This window comes from Meleagris gallopavo, chromosome 15 (genome assembly GCF_000146605.3).
Source record: "Meleagris gallopavo isolate NT-WF06-2002-E0010 breed Aviagen turkey brand Nicholas breeding stock chromosome 15, Turkey_5.1, whole genome shotgun sequence".
In the NCBI taxonomy this organism is placed as follows: domain Eukaryota; kingdom Metazoa; phylum Chordata; class Aves; order Galliformes; family Phasianidae; genus Meleagris; species Meleagris gallopavo.
The window spans coordinates 14,079,028-14,100,949 of record NC_015025.2 but is presented as its reverse complement, the minus strand read 5'-3'; the positions used below and the strand labels follow the sequence as shown (position 1 = coordinate 14,100,949).

At 41.8% G+C, this 21,922-nt stretch overlaps 1 protein-coding gene across 1 annotated transcript in view; it reads left to right on the top strand.

Annotated features, from left to right (window-relative positions):
• Window positions 1-20,280, top strand: part of LOC100545183 (glutamate receptor 1) — a 20,538-nt gene extending 258 nt beyond the window's left edge. The window contains exons 2-9 of the mRNA XM_019620480.2: window positions 303-356; window positions 9,961-10,122; window positions 10,943-11,110; window positions 14,531-14,635; window positions 16,675-16,785; window positions 17,727-17,933; window positions 19,171-19,541; window positions 20,168-20,280. Coding sequence (XP_019476025.2) covers window positions 303-356; window positions 9,961-10,122; window positions 10,943-11,110; window positions 14,531-14,635; window positions 16,675-16,785; window positions 17,727-17,933; window positions 19,171-19,541; window positions 20,168-20,171 — 1,182 coding nt within the window. The 3' untranslated portion in view covers window positions 20,172-20,280. The remainder of the gene's footprint in view (window positions 1-302; window positions 357-9,960; window positions 10,123-10,942; window positions 11,111-14,530; window positions 14,636-16,674; window positions 16,786-17,726; window positions 17,934-19,170; window positions 19,542-20,167) is intronic.
• Window positions 20,281-21,922: the final 1,642 nt, after the last annotated feature.

Genomic DNA, 21,922 nt, shown 5'->3' with positions numbered 1-21,922 from the left:
TTTAAATAGCGCTGCTTTTTTTTTCTGTGAGCCTGTAGAAAACAGGTTGGTTCAGATAATTCACTCTCCTTGCCTATGGAATCTACTTGGAAATGTTATACAGTCTTAATTTCTGGCTTGTTTCTCAGATGTCATGTACAAAAGATCTGTCCTTCCTCTAACAAGACGGGGAATTTTGCTTTATCTTCCTGTTCACTTTTGAACAGTACCACTGGAAATTTGAAATGGTCAAAAAGGGAGATAAATGAAGCTCTACTTCCTTAGTTGGCCTCTGCTTAATATCCTTGGTTTTTCTCTTGTAGATCATCAAGCTTGAAAAAAATGGGAACGGGTACCACTACATTTTGGCAAACATGGTGAGTTGAGTACTGCTTATTTTACTTCCCCTCCTTGATGTTTTCATTGTTATCTTATATATTGCAAAGCACAATATTTATAGCTAGTGAGTTGGAAGTCATTTTAACTCACCTTTTGGGTAGAAGAATTATCAAAGCCCTTTGTGGTGTGCTGCTTGTGGTGTTGTCTGTCTTAAGCCAGCAAAACTATTTCTGGGGCATCTCCAGTGTTGTTAGGCATTTTTGCCTCCAGATTCAATCTATGTCTTCTCAAAGCCAATTAAGCCAACTGTCAATTAATGCCTGTTGTGATAATGATTTTTTTGCATGGTGTGAGCACCTGAGCTTCTGGCATTGCTCTTCTAGCTTGTTTCAGTTGAGCCACCAAGAAACTGTTCACTATTGGTAACAAGTTAGGTTTTCGAGCTGCTTTCAACCTCATTTTGATATCCATTCTACCCCAGGTGAAGTGTTTCACAGCCACTCTGTGAGCCCCATGCTTTTAATGTTGATTAGCAAGATCCCTCTGACCTTCCAGTGAACAGAAAATAAGTGACTGTCATGTCCTGTGTTTTTTGTTGGTCCATTACTATTCTACAGCTTTGTGCTAAATCAAATCTAACTGTCATGGTTCTAAGGAAACTGTTGGATTTAAGGAATTCTTTAAGGAGTAGGTTGTTCCTTTGCTGCCGAGGCATTGCCTGAAAGCAGAGCTGTGCTGTGCAGCAGAGCCATAATTCTGGAGCAGTATGCTGTCTTTTCCTAGGAGGCTGGAAATTGTTTCTGCTTATGGAGGGTTGGAAAGAAATAAGAGGAATAGCCACAGTCCATAGAGCAGTTGGAGGACTTGTGTAGCCCAGCTCCTGCCCTTTCCATCCAGGAGAACATTCAGGGGCTGGTCCTGCTCTCCAAGAGCCAGGGATCTGTGGGGTGTTCTCTCTCCAGGCCTGGTCCCACCTATGCTATGTCTGCAGGGCATGGTGTCCACATGCAGTCTGGAGCAGTTCTTTTCTCCTGCAGCTGCATATGAGAGGCTCCACATCAGGGCTGGGATAATTAAACTTTTAACTACCAATTAGTCAAGCAGTTGCTGCTGTTCTCCTTCTCTCAGTCCCAAGATAACTCTGTAATTTACAAGACAAAAATGGACACATAATTACCCTGCAATGCCCTTATACTGACCCTGCACTTCTGAGCTGGGTGCCTACCATGTAATTACAAACTTAAAAATGTTACATGGTGCAGGGGAGACATGCAAACTGGAGAGCTGCCTATAACTCCAGGTGCTAATTTAAAAAAATATATATTATTTTATGTAACCCCCGTCCTGGCACTCAGATGTTTATGAAAGTCCTTTCATTAGAGTTAAGCAGGGAAGCTCTCCAAAATAGCTGCTGTCTGCGTGCTTTTGTGCATACACATGCAGATGGGTAATGAGAATGATGTCACCTCTTCTCTCTGCGTGGTCTCATAGGGGTAAATATGTTAAAAGCATGAGGTGGTCTGATATTCAGGTGATGGAGTCAGGAAGGGCACTTCCCTCTGACTCAGAGTACCTCTGTCTCCCACTTTCAGCCTGAGAAAACAGACTTGTCCAATCTTTAATTTGTTTCCTTAGTCCTTGCACAAATGCTGAGAGGACAGAGGCTAGAAGAGGGCTGCATACTCAGCCAGCATAGGCTATAAATAATTAACTCAGAGCAAAAGGCTGTTCATTTCTCCAGGTCCTTCACAGGGAGGCTGCCTCCCAGACACAGCTCTGCGGGGGCTGCTCTGGGTCTCTGTGATGACAAGGTCTGATGAGGCCCCAGAAGGTGCTGCTATTGACTGTGCTTCTCGAGATGGAAAAGACCCTTTCAAGGACGGAACAAGTTTTATGGTTTAGCACAGGTTCAGGCAGTAGAGCCGAGTCAGTGCCTGCAGTGTGCTGCAGCCACCACAAAGCTGCTCACCACTTGGGTCTGCAGAGAGGATGGCAGAAGGGCTGTGATGATCCCCTGAGACTGTTGTGGTGGTGAGGCAGGGCAGAGCCCTCCCCACGCAGAGATGAGCAGGGATGTTACATGTGATTGGCAGAACGTGAGGAGTCACCGTCTGGGAGAGTTAAACCACAGTGTGTTTCTCAAATGCAAGAGATCTCGACAACATTTACCCTCTTCTAAGGACATCTCATTGCTGGATTAGAACCTTCAGAGGGTGTAGAAAGCTGTGATTTATTCACAGTGGCTCACATACATAGCGGATAGACCTCAGACACCCCGTACTTCCCCCCTGTAGTCAGGTTCTTAGAGGATGGGATGTACATTGTCCACACACACATTCCCACATGGACACGTGAACGTGGAGAGGACAGCCTGGTTTTGTGGAAGTGCTGGGTCTTAAGAAAATAAATTAAGGGCTAAAAACTGCAAACGCCTGAATGTTTCCAAATGGACTATTCCCTGTCCTCTGCACTGGTGGATGGAGTCCTAATTCTAGCACTTTCATCCTATACAAAGGTTAGGCTGTCAGCTGGGACAGGCTCTGCCCTGCACAAGTCAGGTGAACCCTCAGCTGCTTTGCTACACTACCTAACCTTCCTGAGTCCTTCCGTTTGGGGAAATAATGATGGAAATGACACGTTAGAAACAAACGTTGGGAAATGTTTATGGATAGCTCCCCCTGAAAATCTTACTGTTGGCAGTATTTTCATTCAGAACTATATGAAACCAGGCAATCAGAAGCAGCACACTAATGTCCCTTTACTGCCACTCCAAATTGGTATTCCTTCAGGAGCACTAAGCAAGGGAGTTTGTAAGGAAATGCAGAAATCATTCATGGGAGTATCTGAAGATGGAGAGATTCCCTGTCTGGTCAGAGACAATTCATGAACAAAGAGGAACTGGCTTGTATTAATCACTGCTCGTTTGCCCAGCGGTTGCTGTCGAGTAAGCTGTAGTAAAGACCAGGCAGAATTTGACAAGTAACAGCAAATGAAAGCTAGCATTTCCCAGCAGGAACAGCTTCCTTTTTTTTTCAGTGAAATTGCTGTTGCCGAGGTGAGACAATAATATTTCTGTGTTCACAAACAAAATGAAACCATTCTGCACCTCAGGCCATGGGTGAACATCTTTCTCCGTGTCTGCTCAAAGACACAGCCATCCTGCTCAGCTCTGCCCATCCCATGAAGGTCTGCCTCCAACATTGCTGCTAAGGGAGCATTCATGTAGCATTCCTGCCTCTCCTTGGTGCAAATCTGCCTCTATCCACAGTTTTTGCAAACTCATGAAAACCAGAGTTACTCACCCAGTACCCACAAGACACCTCAGGTAGCATTCACCAGCTGGTTATTTGTCAGGTATACCAGCACAGGCTGGTTGCATTCATCTCTCTCTCTTTTTACCTCTTTGTATTTCTTCTTTTTACAAGTCAAAGGGGTTTGGCGACTTAAAGATGTGTTTGTTTTCATGCGTCGTATTTTCCTAAGCTTTGTTCTCAGCTTTTGAAAGCACTGTCTAACAAGCACAAAGAGAAAAAAATACAGTCAATACTGTCAGAGCAGCAAGCTTAGAAACTTCTGGCGTTTCTTTCTTTTGATGTTACAGACTCTTTCACCATAACCTTGCCTTCATGTCTCTGCTTATCCAGTGCCAGGGAGGTGGGCTGACTACTGCCTGTAGTGGGAGAACATTGGCTCCCTTGGGCAGAGGAAAATTTTTGTCTTAAAATAAGTGACCTTTGTGTGACTTGTCTTTAAAAGAGAAGAATTAAGGACAGCTGCCACACAGTGTTTGAGCCTTTCTTTTTCCTGGCACATTAGTCCAGGTTCTTCTTTTAGCAAATGCTCTTCTTTGAAGTTGAATAGATAAGCACATGAGATTGCTGATGCAAGGGGTAGCAAAGAAGAGTAAAGATATGAGCAGAGGTGATTAGTAGAGGTAAGCACTTTTTCCTATGCCATTTGATATTTATTATATATGTGAGTGCTGAGTCCAGCCATGAACAGTGTTTCACTTTGCAAATAGCGCTGAAGGATTTGAAGGGCACCAAAACAGCAGCTTTGACAGCAGAGATCCTTGTGTGGGAGCTAGGCAAAGCCTGCTTGTTTGCTTTGTGTCCCCTCTGGTTTCACTGTGCCTCTTCATGTCAATTTTTTTACCTCCAAAAAGTGGCTGAAGGTGCAACTGAGGTCAGCAGTGCTCAGGTTTGCATCAGTAACCGATCTGAAAGTGTTTCGTGGGAGTTGGAAGGATGCATACAGCGCCAGCGTTTTGTGCTGGTAGGGTCTCAGGATGCCTGGGCTTGCAAAACTGCTATTCTAATGTTGGAAAGAGATGTCCTAAGTTATTTTTAAGTCTCTAAAAATAATACCAGTTAGACTGTGATGCAGGTAGATTTACCAAAAAACTTGGTTTTCCAGTTTCAGTTCCAATCAGATTTTTCTGTTCCGATTCAAGATTACTAAACAGAAGAAACTCCAGTAACATTATCTCATCTAAGTTACTGATAGAGACAGGAGTGCCCTGAATTAATTTTTGTTTGAATTAGACTGTCTCACATAACAGAAAATTGTCTAGTTTTTTGATATAAAAATTGCCCACAAAGGACAATATGAGCTGCAGCCTTTGTAAGGATTTTTGCAGCAGCTAATGAGGGCTCAAAAGCACGAGTGACTTACAGCAGCTTAAAAAACTGAGCATCAGGTGAGTAATAAACGGATATACCACAGCTGTTGGAAATAAAGATGTGTTTGCTTAAATCATAGAAGAGTAAAGTTGTTAAACTAAAAGGTTTGCTGTCATCTAATCCATTACCCAGCTCAGCTTGCAAGAGGTGACATGTAAATCCATAACAGCTTCTTCTTGGTGACTTCATCAATGCTTATTTCTGGTCTGAACTTGCCTAGCTTCACCTTCCTCCATCAGATTTATGCTTCTGTTTGTTGGACTAGATACTCCATTACTGAAGTTTTGGTCCTTGTGAACTGTGATCAGGTCAACCCTTAATCATATCTTTGATTGAAGTCCTGGAATCTGTCACTACACGGCATGTTTCCCAAGCCTTTAAATCAGTTGCTGCTCTGAAAGCTCTCTAAAGAGCAAATGTTTGCCTAAAGTGGCTGGACTGAGCTTTCCAGCAAGATCTGCACATTCACTTGTACCCACAAAGTGGGTACCAGGCTTCAGGACTGGAACCCTGTCTGGCACTGCCCCATCCTCCCATCATTATTTTCCTGTTCTTCTTTGCCTCCATGTTATAGTGAGGATTCTCATGTTTTACTGCTACAACGAAATTTGACATATTCATAATTCTACAGAAGAGAAGTTCTCTCTGTTGAAGGCATGCTGGAATGAAACTGAAGCAGATGGGCTCTTTTCTGATGTACCCTCATTAATACAAAGTGAGGGGAGTGAGGAATGATACTTTCCTGGACAAGTCAAGCTTGAAGATAATTTGGTAGATTAGAGATGCTCCATCTGGAAATGCTTGACTTCCTGCTCCCTTTAGAATGACACCAGCATACCTTGGAATGACAGGAACCACTTTGCATTCACTTGGCTGATCCACATCATTCAGAAGCAGTTGTTTTCTTTTTGCAAGTGTTCCTTATAATCATAAAGTCTGGTAGCAGGAGGCAGTCTGGCGTTGTAGACCATGCAGGGATTGCATCTAAAGAGAACTGGGCCAGTTTTTCATTACTGTCACACATTTCTGGGTGAGTTTGGATGAATTGTTTGAACAGTTTTTGCTTAAGAAGGGATAATTCAGTGTAGGATTCAAGTGCGAAAGGGGGAAAAAAAAAAAAGAGAGCGCAGAAGGGAAGAGAAAAAGCAAAGAAGAGAAAAGAGAAGGAGAAGGATGATGTGCAGAAAGCTGGATGGTGCTGACAGGCCTGAGGAGGGCAGTCATGCAGGTGGGAGCCTTTCCTCCACTGTCTGACAGCAATCCGGGCTGCCCACTCACTGCCCTGGCTCCTGGTGATGCTCAGGGTATAAATAAGGAGCTGGATAATTTCTGGGGACTTTCTTTTTAAGGTAGATCCTTCCTGGACCAGTTAATCAAGATGGATTCATGAGACACATTTCAAGTCATCAGTCTTCTTGCATTATGCATTTCCTTTGATGACTGAGCTCACACACAGTGGAGAGGAATATAAATGTGTGACTTGCTGACATCTCTCCCAGGAAGCAAAGCAGTGAATGGGACAGTAAAACAACCTTTGGCTGAAAAATGATTTCAGTTTAAGCACAGCATAAAGAACAGACGAAGCAAGGAAAACAATATGAGGAAAAAATGCTTCCCAGCACTGCCCTGTTTTCTATTTGAAGACTTGAAGGTCTTTACCAGCTGCCTATGTTATTTACTAACAGCAGGGCTCTTCCATGCAATCGCTTTATGAGGTTCATTAATGCAGAGAGAACAGTCCATAGCACGGGCTAAAGAGCAACTTCCCTGCATTGAACCGAGCCTGGCTGCTGTGTGAGCTGCGCTGCAGATGCTGTGAATCAGAGCAGGTGTGGAGGAGGGCTGCTGTCAGTATGGACGGGTCCAGATTCTTGTGGTTTATCGTCAGACTCCTGATTTGATAGCGTGCAGAGAAAGCCGGGCATTTTCCCAGCACACACAAGGCAGAAGGCCACACTCTGATTTACAGAGATGACTTTGCAAAGTGAATTTAAATAAAAGGGACAGCTAAGGCTGCTGGAGGGCAGGGGTGAGCTTGCTGCTGCTGCGTCCCTTCCAGTGTAGTTTTCTTGATCCCAAAGAGAACTGTGCTTGCAGGAGGTTGCCTCCCTTGAGTGCCCATGGGGAGCCCGGGGAGCTCTGTGTTCCCCTGGATGCTGCTCTGCCTGCTTGCCCCAGCTGTGGGCACAGCACAGGGCTGGGCACGAACTGCTGCATTCCTCTGCCTGTCATTCTATGGTTCCTTTTCCTCTCCAGGGCACCAGCAGTGTTGAGGGAGAGGCCACATACCTGCTTGCCCACGGATACTTGTCCCGAGTGGTCCAGGTTTAAAGATCCCAAAAGAAATCACATTTCAGTGAATTCTGGGTTGTGAGCTTATTTCTCTGTCCAGCCCAATGCTCCAGACATGGCTGCAAAGAGAGCTTTTGACAATACTTTTTGGAAACGTTTTGGCTGAGAATGTCCCATAGAGAACCTCATTCCAGCTTTCTTCACTTCTTGCTGTATTTGATTTGATGGTGAAGGGAAGCATTTCTGTGCTGATTCTTTTCCAAATGGGTCGATACCAACCACACTGCTGCAAGTACGTCTGCTGCCCCACAGCAGTGGGCTGCAGTCTCTCCTTAGTCACTTACTGATGTCAGACAGACTTTCTGAGTAAAGGAAGCATGATTCACTTTACATCTTCTTTCCCTTAGAACTTCCTGGCAGTGAGGCGTTGCATAATTAATATTTGTACTGCCCTGGCCAGGGCTGGATGCAATACAAGCACGCACAGTGTGCAGGCACAGGCAGGCACAGGGATGGCAGAGCGGGGCTGCTGCAGCCTTCAGGTTCCCCAGAATCCTCTCCCTGATGTCCTCATGTGAAACTGAACCACACGTTAATTAATATTAGTGATGTTATGTTGTATTTATTGCTTAGGTAGTGTCATTGTGCTCTGCAGTTAGGCAGTGGGTGATGATTTATCCCACTGGGTTAGATAATTATATCCCACAGCTGCTCTGTTTGCCTCGGTTCCCTTTCTCCCATGCACTGAGGGTTAGCCTGGACAATCTCGTTCCTTTATTTTTCAATTTTCCAAGTATGGTCAATTGAAGACTATATAAAAAGTCCCCTTTTTGCAACATGTTCGTGTAGCTAGTACAAGATACCAGGTGATTGATGACTTCTTTGCTTGCAAATATTGTGATTCATCTGCTCTAATCATTCTTACAAGCATGGACTGATCTTCCAGCAAGACAGATAAGTGTATTTAATTCCTGATGCTGCGTTGCCAATAGAAACATTTCCAAGTGACAGCCTGTATAAAATTCAATATATTCTTGTTTATATGTTAGCCAGCAAGAACTGTCTTCTTCTAGGAACTGCTTTCTAAAATATCTGACCTCTGGTATTGCCCAGTTCATTTGCTCTCATGTCACTCAGAAGTGCTCTGAGCAGACTTCAGTGGTGCAGTAATTAAAATTCCTTTGTAATTAGTACAAGGTCCTGTACTGACCTTGTACTGGGGCACGTGGAGGAGGGATAACAGGTAAAAACAGTTTTTTTCAGCAGTTAATAACATTCAAAACGCAAAGGCATATCCAAGGTTAATGATGTTCCCTACAGCCCCAACTTCCTTTAACAACTGGAAAATCTTGAGAGGTCTCCACGCTCTCAGTTTTAGAATGGTTGGGCTTGAGGAAAACAGTGAAAGGCAGTGTTTCCAACCACTGCTGTCATTGTCTTTGGTGTCACCATCCTTTCTGAACTTTCTGCTTGTTGAAGGGGTTAAGGACACCAGACATCCTACGTTCTGTTGTGAACTTGGACCTTCCTTCATGTCTTTGTGGGCCTTCCAAGGAGGAGCTGGTGGCACACACTTCAAGTTGCTGTGTGATAGTTTCTTTTGACAGATCTTTTTCCCCTGAGTACCTCCCAGGAGCAAAATGTCAGTGCAATTTGGTCCTGGCCATGAATAACCAGTTGGCAACCTGTGAGGTCCCTTTTACTGAACCTTAGGAGCTCCGTGTGTCAAAAACCACTTGGCCTGAAATGCATTAAGATGTCAGAGACAATTACCATGCTGCATTTTCTATTCATTAATCACAGCTCTGGCTTTCTGGAACCCCTACGCTGGCAATTACATACAAGATTGATGTGGGTTAAACCAGCATTCTGAGAAATACATACTCACGAAGTATCACTGTTTCTTTTCTTTTTTCTTTTTTTTTTTTTTTTAACCTAAATCACTGCACTTTGAAACTAAACAAATCATCTATTTAGAGCATCTGTACATCTCCATCCAATTCTCAGCCTGTAAGTGGATGCTAAATTGCTTACAAAAAGCCGGAAGAAAAGCTGTGAAAGTCTTTAAAGACATTTTTGAGTCACTTACGACTCTCTTGGTCTGACACTGATGTAAGAGGGCAATTTAGTCTTTTCCTTGCAAGCTGTTTTTTCTCACAACAGGTTTCCATCTGACGGCCTAATTCTAACCTTGGAAATTAATGAGCTAATTAGCTCCCCCCAGCCTGTGCAGAGTTGAGCACCATTTTGGGAACCTGACCAGTGTCTCGTGGGAGGGATGGCCCTAGCTTTTTAACTCGCAGTGACATCATATATTTGAGAGCAAATGGATTCAGAAGCTCTGCTCAAGCACCTGCTTTGGGAACAGCAAATAGTTTTGTATAGCAGTACTGCTAAAGAGAGGACACCAAAGAGAACACCAAACAACGTCCTCTTCTCCCCACTGCTTGCAGTGTATCTCCAGTGCCTATGTCAGAGTCCCTCTGTTGCCTAAGAGACAATTTCATCCTGCGTTCAGAGAGTGGAGCCTCTCAGCATCAGGCCTTACTTTGCAAAGGGAAGAGATTTCTCCTATGCTGACTGTCAAATCCATAGGTAAACAGGTTTCCTGTTAACCACCCAGAGATGGTTCATCTGATGAGTGTCTCCTGTTTCTGTCCTGTACCAGGGATTTATGGATATCGATCTGACGAAATTCAGGGAGAGCGGAGCCAACGTCACTGGCTTCCAGTTGGTGAATTACACGGATACTGTTCCCGCCAGGATCATGCAGCAGTGGAGGAATAACGATGCCAGGGAGCTTCCTCGTGTGGACTGGAAGAGGCCAAAGGCAAGTGATATAGAAAACTATTTAATTTAGGGTCCTTCTGGTCCACTTCAAGTCACTCCCACGCAGTGATAATAAAGCTGTTCCAGATGTTGTTTCTGAACATGTCAAATCAGTGGGTACAATAGAGGACAAATACATTTTAATTTATTCCTAACTCAAAGCAGACGATTCTGAAAGTGTCAAGGGCAGAGGGGAGAGGCGGTTTTATTTTTCTATCTGCCATTTGAAAACAAATACACTTTTGGCAAACACTTAGCACTAGAAATGTCAATCTTGGAAGTATTAGTTTTAAAAAAGTTCATACAAATAAATCCATAGGTAATCACGGGAGAAGGAATTAAAGCCAGTGGTTGCTGTTCACACCAGAGTTTTACCTCTTTTCTGCACAAGTTTCAGCTTGAATAAACTCATCCTTTGCGGATTTTTTGCACGTTGCAACAATTTTCTGGACTCCATCTGTGAAAGAAAAAGTGACTCGTTACTTGGTTTAGCATATCTTTCATCTCACATTCTCACTGTATAATGCATTCCTTGAAAGTTCAGGTCAATGATTCTAATTAAACAGAAAGATTTGGGTAACAAGGGAGTAGCTTTGAAGGCTGAGTGCAGTCTGAAGGCAGCAGAAGGCGAATCAAGAGCTTCCTCCTCACTCTTTTCCTCTGGAAGAGAAAGCACCAACTTCCACAGGTAACCAAGACATCAGTGATCACACAAAGGATCCTCCAAAGATGGAAGGGTGATAACAAAGCAAAAAATCTGAAAAGTTAACAGAACAGCAGAGATCAACTCAGGCTAATGGGCAAACGTCTTCTCTTTCTAGTACACTTCAGCCCTTACGTACGATGGGGTCCGGGTGATGGCTGAGGCGTTTCAGAACCTGCGGAGGCAGCGGATTGACATCTCCCGACGTGGCAATGCTGGGGACTGCCTCGCCAACCCGGCCGTGCCCTGGGGACAAGGAATCGACATCCAGAGAGCACTGCAGCAGGTTTGAAACCTAACTGATGCGCGTGCCGTGGGGGTGGCCATACATAGCACACATGGGTAGGGGAAGAGGGGCAGCTAGCAGCAGAAATGCCCAAATAACTTGCTTGGGTTAAGAAACCGATTCTTCCAGATAAGACCCAGGTATTGAGCCCAGTGAATTTTTTTTCCTGTTGACATCCAGCATGATCTTTTGGAGTTCTTGGATGGAAAACAAAAATATTATCCTGTAAAGTCATGGGTCCCTATTCTTATCTTTCCAAGAGACAGACCAGCTTAGATCACATTTTCTGAAGCTCCTTCAATTCTCTGTGAACTCAGCTTTTGTTCCAGATTTCTAATGACATTCGAAATTGAATGGATTTTGCCATCTGTGTTGGTTGACATCACAATGTTCCTTAAGACTACATTAGAGCTTGGTTCATACTGTGAGTATTGGGAAAAGCCTTAATAACAGCTATTGAGAAAGTTTATTCCTTAACCTGCTTTTTCATCCTACATAGAATTTTAGATTTTTAAACAAACAAACAAAAAAACAAAAAAACTTATGTTAAACTTACAGCAAGGGAAAAGAATAATACACTCTTCTCAAAGACTTGGAAAGGTAGAACATTACAATACTTATTTAAATTTAAGAACTGACATTCATTTCTAACATTTTTTCTTTTTTCAGACACATTCTCTACTTTCTTACTCATAGTTTGTGCTACATTTGTTTCAAAAATAGATGGATTCTTTGCTTGCAAATACTGCTAGTTCAGTGTTATCCAAATATAGCTTATCCCATCCCCTTCCTTAAGGCAAGAAGAACAAAATAATTTTGGCTAATTTTCATCTTACGTTAATTTTTTACACGTATTTTGATTTGATGGTAAACAAAAATTCCTCTAAAACCAAATCTTGCATTCAGATTGATTTTATTCCTTATATTTTACGTGTTCCCAAGCCTGTCATTGACTTTCTGTATGACCTTGGGCAAATCACTGTCATAGCTTCTCCAAGCTCCTGTAATAAAATCTGCCTTTTTGATGCATTAGGGAGATCAGTTAGCTAATAAACATTAAATACTTGGAAGATATATGATGAGCAAGGGCTCTCCGGTGTTTTTCATTATTGAATTTACGAGAGTAGGATATCAAAATTAGTCTTGGTAATTCTATGTGTGTGCTCGATAATCACCTCTGATTTTTTCTGATCTCTTCATTAAATCGATTTCAAAACTCTTTTCAACTGCAGTGATTTGGGTCAAAGAACACGTAGAGCTATTTGCCAAAATTGTTTCTTAACCTTTAAAAAATTATAATTTTCAATAAGTTTGGCCAGTTCAGTTGTGATGGTCAAAATTAAAGGTTCTGAAACATGCAGTGAAGGAAGGAATCCTCAAAGGAGATTTTAACTACAAATTTAATAGTCCTCCAGCATTTAGTATTTTAGCAATGACTCCATTTCAGAAAGAGGAAAATGGAAATGGAAAGAATTTAAGATTAGATTGAAGGCTTGAGTTATCCTTTCTGTGAAGACTCACAATTACAGCAATTGTTACAGATATTCACAGCATTCTCTCTCTTCACCTCCCATTTTCTAATGCCTGAAACGTTAAGAGCCGTTAAAAAAAAGTTTCTCCACTTATTTCAACTGAAATGTCTTGAATAAGCTCCTGAATTGCCTCATTTCTGTTTAGTGTAGGAAGCAGTCAAGGATAGCAGGACCAAAAAAGAAAAACAATTTTAAACATTCTGCAGTTTTTTAAAAACAGAAATCTGACACATTTTCACAAAATGTATGCTTTTATTAAAGAGAAGTAAGGGGTATTTTTTCCCAGGAAATTCTCACAATGCATTGCTTTAAACCAGAACATTGAGCTCTCAATACTTCAGGAAGATCACTGTAATTTTTCACAGGTATTTTTTGTTAATGTTGTTTAGTAACCAAGCTTAGCAAGCAGGTAGCTGGTCCTGAACTGCTGAGTAACAGACTGGATGGCCACAAAAGCATCCTCCTCTTCCTGCAGAGAACCACATCTCACACACAAGTGTGTTTAAGTTGTCCATGTCTCCAGTTGACTTATTTGCACTGAGCACCGCTGAAATCATTCCTCACTGTATTTTATTATGATCCAGAGGGCGGGGTACTTTCTCTCATGAAAAAGAGAATAAATTCTTGGATCAATGACAAAGCTGTAAAGACAGAATGATTTTAGTCGATGAAACGATAAAAAAGGAATATTGAGAGGGGTCTTAAGATGGTAAATGACAGAATAGCTGTGCTGGGAGAGGCTCCTTTTACTATGTCAATGCTACGTGGCTATCATAGGATTAAGATTTTTTTCCTACAGATAGAAAGAACTGCTTTTAGTACACCTGGCTTTTAATGCATATAAAACTACAAAGCATGAGCACCTGTGACTGAGCTTCAGAGTCAGTCAGAAAAGGTAAAAGGGGCCACGGAACAAAGGAAGCATGGAGTGTTTAAGATAATGGTGCATTTCCAACCGAGCTATCTTTTATGGGCCTGTTGTTTTCTGTGAGGAGAGAAAAGCACTTTTCTCCAAATTTTACCAAATATAAACTCTTGACTTGAAGCAGCTTCAGAAAACAATGGCAGATGTTCGTTTTCGTGACAAACCTTCGTGATATACCTGGAAAATAAACACAGTTTGAGCAGATTATCAGCTGATGTCATCCATAGTGATATATCCTCATTTCTTCACAAAGAGTCTTCATTCTAAGATTCTCAGGGCACTTTAAAAGACAATTAAATGCTTGTTCTCATTTTGCATGTGGGAAGCCTTCCATTGCAGAGAGTACAGATTTATCCAAAACAAGAAGAAAGTTTGAGAACAAATCTTTTTTCCCTAGTCTAGGGACTAGGGAAACTCCTTTTCCCAGGTTCCTGATCTTTTGCAACAAGTCACATTGAGAGGAAAAACTAAGGAAATAGTATGTGGTTCCTGAGCAGTGCTCTTCAGCATGGCAGTGTTATCAGCAGAGACTTATGATTCAAAATTTCCTATGTAAATCTCATTTACAGTATGGAATAGTCAGGTTTAAATAGGCTAGTGCAGCAGGTAATTAAATTAAAGTAGGTAAATTAACTGATAGACTCCTCTCTCTCAAAAGGCGACAGCTGGGAGCTGTGTCCACAGCTCCGTATTTCCTGCAAATGCAGTTCCTGATTTGGCCTGACAAGTTCTTTACCAAGTCTTGATCTTTCCTAGATTTAGACAACACAAACAGAGCCTGAGGCATTCTGAGCTGACTTAGCTGTCTGTTGCATCCCAAGAGATGATGGGCTCCCACATGTAATCTGGCTCTGATGCATCACTGAGCTCAGTGATGGACCACTGAGTTTCAAGAGGCGTGGTTTATTAAGAGCTTGGGATGCTGATCTATTTGCTCTTCTCACTGATATTTATGTCTTTAAGGTCCGTTTTGAAGGATTGTCTGGCAACGTTCAGTTTAATGAGAAGGGGCGGAGGACCAACTACACCCTCCATGTGATTGAGATGAAACACGATGGGATCAGAAAGGTAATGGAGAAAGTGACTAAAGCTCCTGCATCTGGCATCAACTCTCTGTTCCTATGGTGTACTTAGGTGCATGAGCAAAGCCAAGCACAACAGAGAACTCATGGTGTATTACTAAAAAATGCAATATACGGAAGGGGTTATCAAGAGTAAGAAGGGCATCTTAGCTGTGGAGTGGGGATTTCTAGGAAAGGAAAGCTTGGCCCACTCAGTCTTGCTATTGACAGGACACTTTGGCTCAGGCCCAGCTACACAACTGTCTGTTTTTGCTCTCCCGATTTTCATTTCTAAGAAATGAACCAAGACAGAGCCAGAAGGAACCTGTCTGCCCTAAGCAGTGCGAGGGAACCCTTAATTTTGATTTGATTCTGCTCTCCTTAAAGCAACAAGATTTTTACCCTCTATGTCCTGATAGTTATGGAGGTATTGCTACTGTTCTGAGGTCTTTGTACCTTTCTGTATCCCAGGCACTCTGAAAAATCTGAATTTTCAGGTGCATTGAGGCCTTGAAACACTTTGCCAGTCTGACTCCATACACTTACGTCCCACTTTAGATATTGCCTGTTTGAAGAACAAAGAGTTATTTTGTGGATAAAGGAAATCTGCTGAATAATTTGAATGGAGCGGTCACTGCAACCCCTCTGCATCCCCTCACCCCTGAAGTGTAAAATACTTGTTTGAAACCGAGAAAACTGCAAACAGTGATAGTCCCACAACTCCCATCCTCCATACTCACTTTTACCTGTGAGCAGCCAATGTCAGGCCAAAGCCCACCACATCCAAGCAGGAATCAGCTGCATCGTCCAAAAAAAATAATTCTAATTCCTCACTGAAAAATAAAGCAATTATCAATGTGAAGGCATTCAAAGTGATCTTCCTCCTCTATCTGCCATTCATAAGAGGATAAATGTAATACTATGTCCAGTTTGGGGCTCTGAACTTCAGGAAAGATGACGGCAGTCCAGAGGGGATCCAGAGGAGAAGCAGCAGGACAGCTAAATGTCTCGATTTTGCTGTGCGTTTACTGACAGAAATATTTGTTTAGAAGGCATGTAACTGACAGGACGCATGCTTTATCTTAGATCCACCAGGATAAAAGTGCAAAAAAACCCATTCATCTCCATTTATGTTGCCCCAGGGCAGAGTTTTGGAAGCTTTTTCCTCACTCTCTTCTCCTTTTCTCTGTGCAATGAAGACAGATGAGACGCCTGTGTAGAGTTTTTTTCTTCCTCTATTGTTACAGTCTGTAATCTGCCATCAGCAACTCCTGCTCATGCCCTGTGTTAATATCCTTTCCCATTTACTGTTACAATAAATTCCTTTCACTTGACCAAAGCTCAGGCAATACCATATGTACATGAGGTGATGGAATTCCCCTTATCAAATCAAGCCCTGGAAGAGGATAACCTCAACAACGATCTTCCTGTTGATACTCGTTGGCACACTACTTTACCTCCAAGTAGTGACAGATCAGCCCAACCCTAATTAATAGGCACATTTTAACATACAAATTCTTCTGTTTGCTTTTATTCATAACTTCAAACCTTTTGGCACCGACCAGGATTGTTTCTGTTTCTTTTCTCACTTGATGCTTTCCTTCTGTTGTCTTAAGATATCCTAAGAGTTGGCTCTATGTTTACAGAGGCTTCCAGCTGAAGAGCAGCGTTTTATCACCCTCTCACATCTGGACAGGCAGCAGACATATTAGAAAAGTATACAGAAGTCACACAGGGAAAATGTGACCTCGTGAAGTAGAGATAGGACAGAGAATTGCGATAATCTATTGCTGTGTGCTGTTTGCTTTTATGTGTTTACAAGAGAGAATGTAGTAAATCATGCATATTATTCTCAGGCTGGAGGCATGGTGGGACAGGAGAAATCCTGATTCTCCACTCAGAAGATATCAAGAAGTAGGATGGGAGATATTGGGCTGAGTACAAACTTGCAGAGAGATCTGCCCCTTTTTGAATGACCCTGTTAACATATCTTGGTTAATATTACAAAGAGATATCAATAAGTTGTCCTGGATTTGTATTTGGCAGATTGGTTATTGGAATGAAGATGAAAAGTTAGTTCCAGTAGCCATAGACACTCAAACCGGCAACGAGTCCACGAGCCTCCAGAACAGGACGTACATAGTCACAACGATCCTAGTAAGTGCTGGGACTTCCAGCCCTCTTCTCCCTGATGTGCTGACTGCCTCTTCCCCTTTGCACACCTTGCTTTGTACTGTATCATTTTTATAATAGCGATAACAATAATAACAATAATAATAACAGCACTTACTGTTTCCTGTCGGGTCCATAAAGGTATCTGAAAATTGCTGTGGCTAATTAAGTAGGTATTAAAGAGCTCTCATGCTTAAGTATAGAAAATACAAAAGATTATGACAAGATAGTAGAGGCATCAGCATAGGTAAATTAGGAACATTATACCTGTGCTTTGTGTTTAGCCCACAGAATGTGGGCTGTAATTTTCGGAAGGATAAGCTGTATTGTGCAGAGAGACTGAATCATAGCTTTAAAAACAAATCCCCACTATAATCATGAAGGAACAATAAGTATCCCATAATGTATGGTATCATGTAGTGTGTCATTGTATACAATCACCCTGCAGAAACAGATGAAATTTTACTAACTTGTTTGTTGAATGCTTGCTGTAAACCTACAAAGAAGACACAATACACAAACTGAATTAAACATCTTCAGGGCTCTCTCATGCCCAGCAGATTTGTCTCTGTCTGTGCCCACACAGGCGGACATTCCTTTAAAAATTCATAGCTGAAATGTACTAAATAACCCTTACCAAGCCACAATGAAAGATTTGTCACCCAACCCTCCCCCCAGGTATCTCCACTGCCCTGAGGCCTATCACTGCAGAAGCTGGACACGGTTTTTGCATAAATGAACAGAAAACACCAGAATAAAAAATTACCCTCTACACTTCCTAAATTTACCCCATTGTTTGTTGACAGTTCCCTTTGGTACATGAGCACAAAGTTAGGGCTTTTCAAGCAGACCGTAAGCAAAGTTGTTGAGTCTCTAAAGGACTGGGAAGGTGGAATGTGGCTCAATATTGGTCTCCTCTGTGCCAGGAAGACCCATATGTGATGCTCAAGAAGAACGCCAACCAGTTTGAAGGCAATGAAAGGTATGAAGGCTACTGTGTGGAGCTTGCTGCTGAGATTGCAAAGCATGTTGGCTACCACTACAGGCTGGAGATTGTCAGAGATGGGAAGTACGGAGCCCGGGATCCCGACACCAAAACATGGAACGGCATGGTGGGAGAACTTGTTTATGGGGTAAGTTTCCCCCTTTTCCATTGTCTGTAGGTCTTGTCTTGAGAACAGTCTCAAGCCCTAGAGCAAAAAGGATCCCCACCTTCCGTCAGCCTGTGCTGTCTTGGGGATTGATATAAATAATCAGCCCAAAGGAAACATTTTAATTCAGGATGGTACAGCACATTTTGTGCCCATAGAAATGTCAAAGTGTTTTCTTTTCAGTAGCTAAGAGAATATTTTTTTTCTTTCAACTTTTGGAAGAACAAGTATTGAAAGGTTAAACTTTCTCATGAGAAGAATCTCCAAATTTTATTATATTTTATATTTACTTGATAATGGCAGGATGGAAGACAGGTAAGATTTCAAAAACTCAGTATAGATTTGTAGAATCATAGAATTGTTTGAGTTGGAAGGAACCTTTAAAGGTCATTGGTCCAGTTCCCCTGCAAAAAGCAGGTACACCTACAGCTCCATCAGGGTGCTTGGATTTCCATCCAGCCTGAACTTGAATGTCTGGTGAACCTGACATTTTTGGTCTTATCACTCATTTCCATCTGCTCAAATTTATCCCTTTACCCTACACTTCTAAATCTGATTTGCTCCGATAATTCCCCATCTGTAGTGTTTCAAGTCATTCTTCAGAGGGGTGCAATTTACCCTTCGTAGTGCAGGGAGCATCAGTGCCCAAGTCTGTCTGTTGCCATGCTGGAGAAATGGATGATCTTAGTCCTGCTGAGATCTCGACGGGATATGCTGACAACCATTTCAGTGCATTTCCTTTTCCATTTTCAAGGCTGATTATAAAATAAATGAAAAGTGCACATCAGTGTCACTGGAACTTTTTCTTCTTCTGTATCAGTTGCGCCACCAAAAAGCGGTTTCTGATGGAAGTAAACATCCTGGTGTCCTTTTTCAGGCGATTGGCCTTTCCTTACCTCTTTTGATGTCTGGATGATAAGGCTCTTTTAGCAAAAGTCTTCTGCATCAGACTGTGACATCAGTGGATAAATCTCACTGGAGCTGGGTGGCTGGAAAAGGAAACGCTGTGATTTCAAAATAGAACCAGTGATCAGTAATGATAAAATGGAAATAATCAACCAATGTTATAGGCTGCTTCTTTTCAACAATTTCTCCTGCAATTGGTTTTGTCTGATTACTTTTCAGATAGTAGGGTTAAACAGAGATCAAAGTAAAATAAGCTGGAGTTAGTAGATATGCTTTATCACCAGAATGCAACTCCTCTTTCTCTTCTTTTCAGAGGGCTGATGTGGCTGTGGCACCATTAACCATCACTCTGGTTCGAGAAGAAGTTATAGACTTTTCCAAACCTTTTATGAGCTTAGGTATCTCTATCATGATAAAAAAGCCTCAGAAGTCCAAACCAGGAGTGTTCTCTTTTCTGGACCCTTTGGCCTATGAAATATGGATGTGCATTGTTTTTGCCTACATTGGAGTGAGCGTTGTCCTCTTCTTGGTGAGTCGCTTCAGCCCTTACGAGTGGCACACTGAGGAGTTTGAGGAAGGACGGGACCAGCCGGCCAACGATCAAACAAATGAGTTTGGGATATTCAACAGTCTCTGGTTCTCCCTGGGAGCTTTTATGCAGCAAGGATGTGATATTTCTCCAAGGTAGGTTGCCTTCCTTATTCCAGTTCAAGTGATCTAATCTTTGTGCATGCTTTGAAGCTGAACGGGTTCTTTGACCATCCTTCCTGAACAGTACTGTAGTTCTCTGCATCGGTTTGTAATTCAGAAGGGACTTAAGGGTTCACGGTCTCTCAGCTGTGAACTTGGGCCTTAAACTTGGGACCACAGAAAATACCATTCTAAGTTTATGCTACTGAGATCTTCTGGGGTAATTTACAGAAATGCAGACAATTTTCTAAAGCCACCCATTTGCAATCAATTTTTGTCAGTCATTACTTTGTCGCTATTAGAAAAAGGTCATTCTGGCATTTTTGGGAAACTATATAATTCCAGTAAAGTAGGGAAAAATAATGTAGTAGATGCCTAATAAAAGGTTATATAGTCTGTGCCAAACTATTGTTGAACAATTATGGAGAGAACTGTGTGGCTTTAAGTATTATTGGCCTTTGGAAATGTCAGAGAAGTACGGAGTTTTCCTTTTGGTTCCCATTTCAGTCGATAGTTCTGCTGCTTGAACATTCAGTAGCATCCAAAGTCCAAAGAGTTCCTAAAGGGACTTCTGATGGGAATCATTTATTCTCTGTATTCACTGTTAAAATTTCTTTTAGGTAATTTTTCTTGGAAAAGCAGGCACAATACAAGGTGGCTGAAAAACTGCATGAAATACAGAAGATGTGAATCTGTGATAGAGACACAAGTAGAGGTGTATTTGTAAATAAGGCCTGGAAATAAATGCTTTCCTTTTGAAAGTCTTATGGTAGAGTTTTTGCCTATTAAGGAACCCAAGATACACTTAGCCTTCATGTCTTGTTATACAAAAGAAAGAAGAAAGCAAAAAGAATTCAAAACATAGGAACAAAATAGCTGTGAGAATTGTTATAATAGGTTTTGTTTTTTATTTGCATATGTTGTATATCCAGTAAGTAATATCTGTAATGTCTGAGGGATTTTTCTTGTGGCATATCTACCTTCATATGAGGCAGAACCAGAGGTGAGCCTGGGATAGCACTGTGCTTTGGGTGAATACAGGCGATAGGAGTTAATTTTCCAACTGCTGGGATGGCATCAGAAATCAGGGGATGAAAAGAGGCACATCTCCATTGGAGAGCAGCTCAGCATACTCCCATGGAATGGCAGGGGCAGGCCAAGCACCAGCTTGTTGGCCATTGGATGTCAATTTCTCCAAATATTAATAAGCTTGAGACAGCAGGGAGATGAGATCTTGTGAGGCAATTTGGTAGTGACAGCTTTTATGAATATATTTTATCATCTGATCATTTATTAGTGGAAGTCCAGAAGGGGCATTCAGGAAGTCTTCCCTGCTGAGGGAAATTCAACTTCATTCATTCAACTTTATTATTCAACTGTGTCTTGTAACACAGCCCCATATGTTAGGATCAGGTTATGGCCATTTTCATTCTCATTGCTATTTATGTCATCATTATTCTTAGGAAAGAGAATTGTCTTCCTCTGGGGACATTTCTACAGCCTGTTGCAGTTCCAAGGAGGAGTGCAGACAGGTGAAAAGCTCAGAATTTGTGGAATAGCAAATTCTGAAATTCTTATCTTTCATAAAAAAGTGTTGGGTTTTGTGGGTTTTGTTGGACTTGGTTTTCAGTGGTTTTGATCCAAATAACAAGATTTTATCTCACTAAACAACATGCTTAGAATCACCATTACAAAGCATTGTTTTATTTTGCTTTGAAATGGGAAATGAAAACGATTGTGTCATTATCTTCATGTTATTTGATCATCTTGATAATGAAAATTACAATTTTATTGGAATCTATGTTTTCCCATTAAGAAAAAGACCACTTTCTGATGACAAATACTTGCAAGAACAGAGAATTTGAAGGTATGGGAATTGCCGTAAGTCCCAGCACTCTGTGATGGATCCTTGGGATGGATGCAGGTGGAGTGGAATATTTCTGTGAAATGTGAAAGCAAGAAGGAAGCAGAAGGGTGAGAATTTTCGTAGGATGCTGTTGTACAGAAAGGCTTTGAGCACGCTCCGTATTTCACATGTATTTTTCACACGAACTTGGTGCAGGATTCCTGTGACACATCACTTACAAATGAATACTCGGTGCAACGACATGGTGGGCAGGTGGGGATCTGCTCTATTCCAATACATTTGCTATACAGTTGCTTCTAAACTTATCACTGCAATCTCTCAGCATCTCCCCAGTAATGTATTAACATAAATAGCTTCTGTTATACATCTGCTCTGTCATTCTCTCCCCAGCAGAAAGGAGCAAATGCAGGGGTGTATTTTGTTTCTGTAGAGGTTTTGGTTTGTTTATTTCAGTTATGTTTTGGGAAGGAGTAGGGGAAATTTGTCTGGAGGTTTTTTTGTTTTGTTT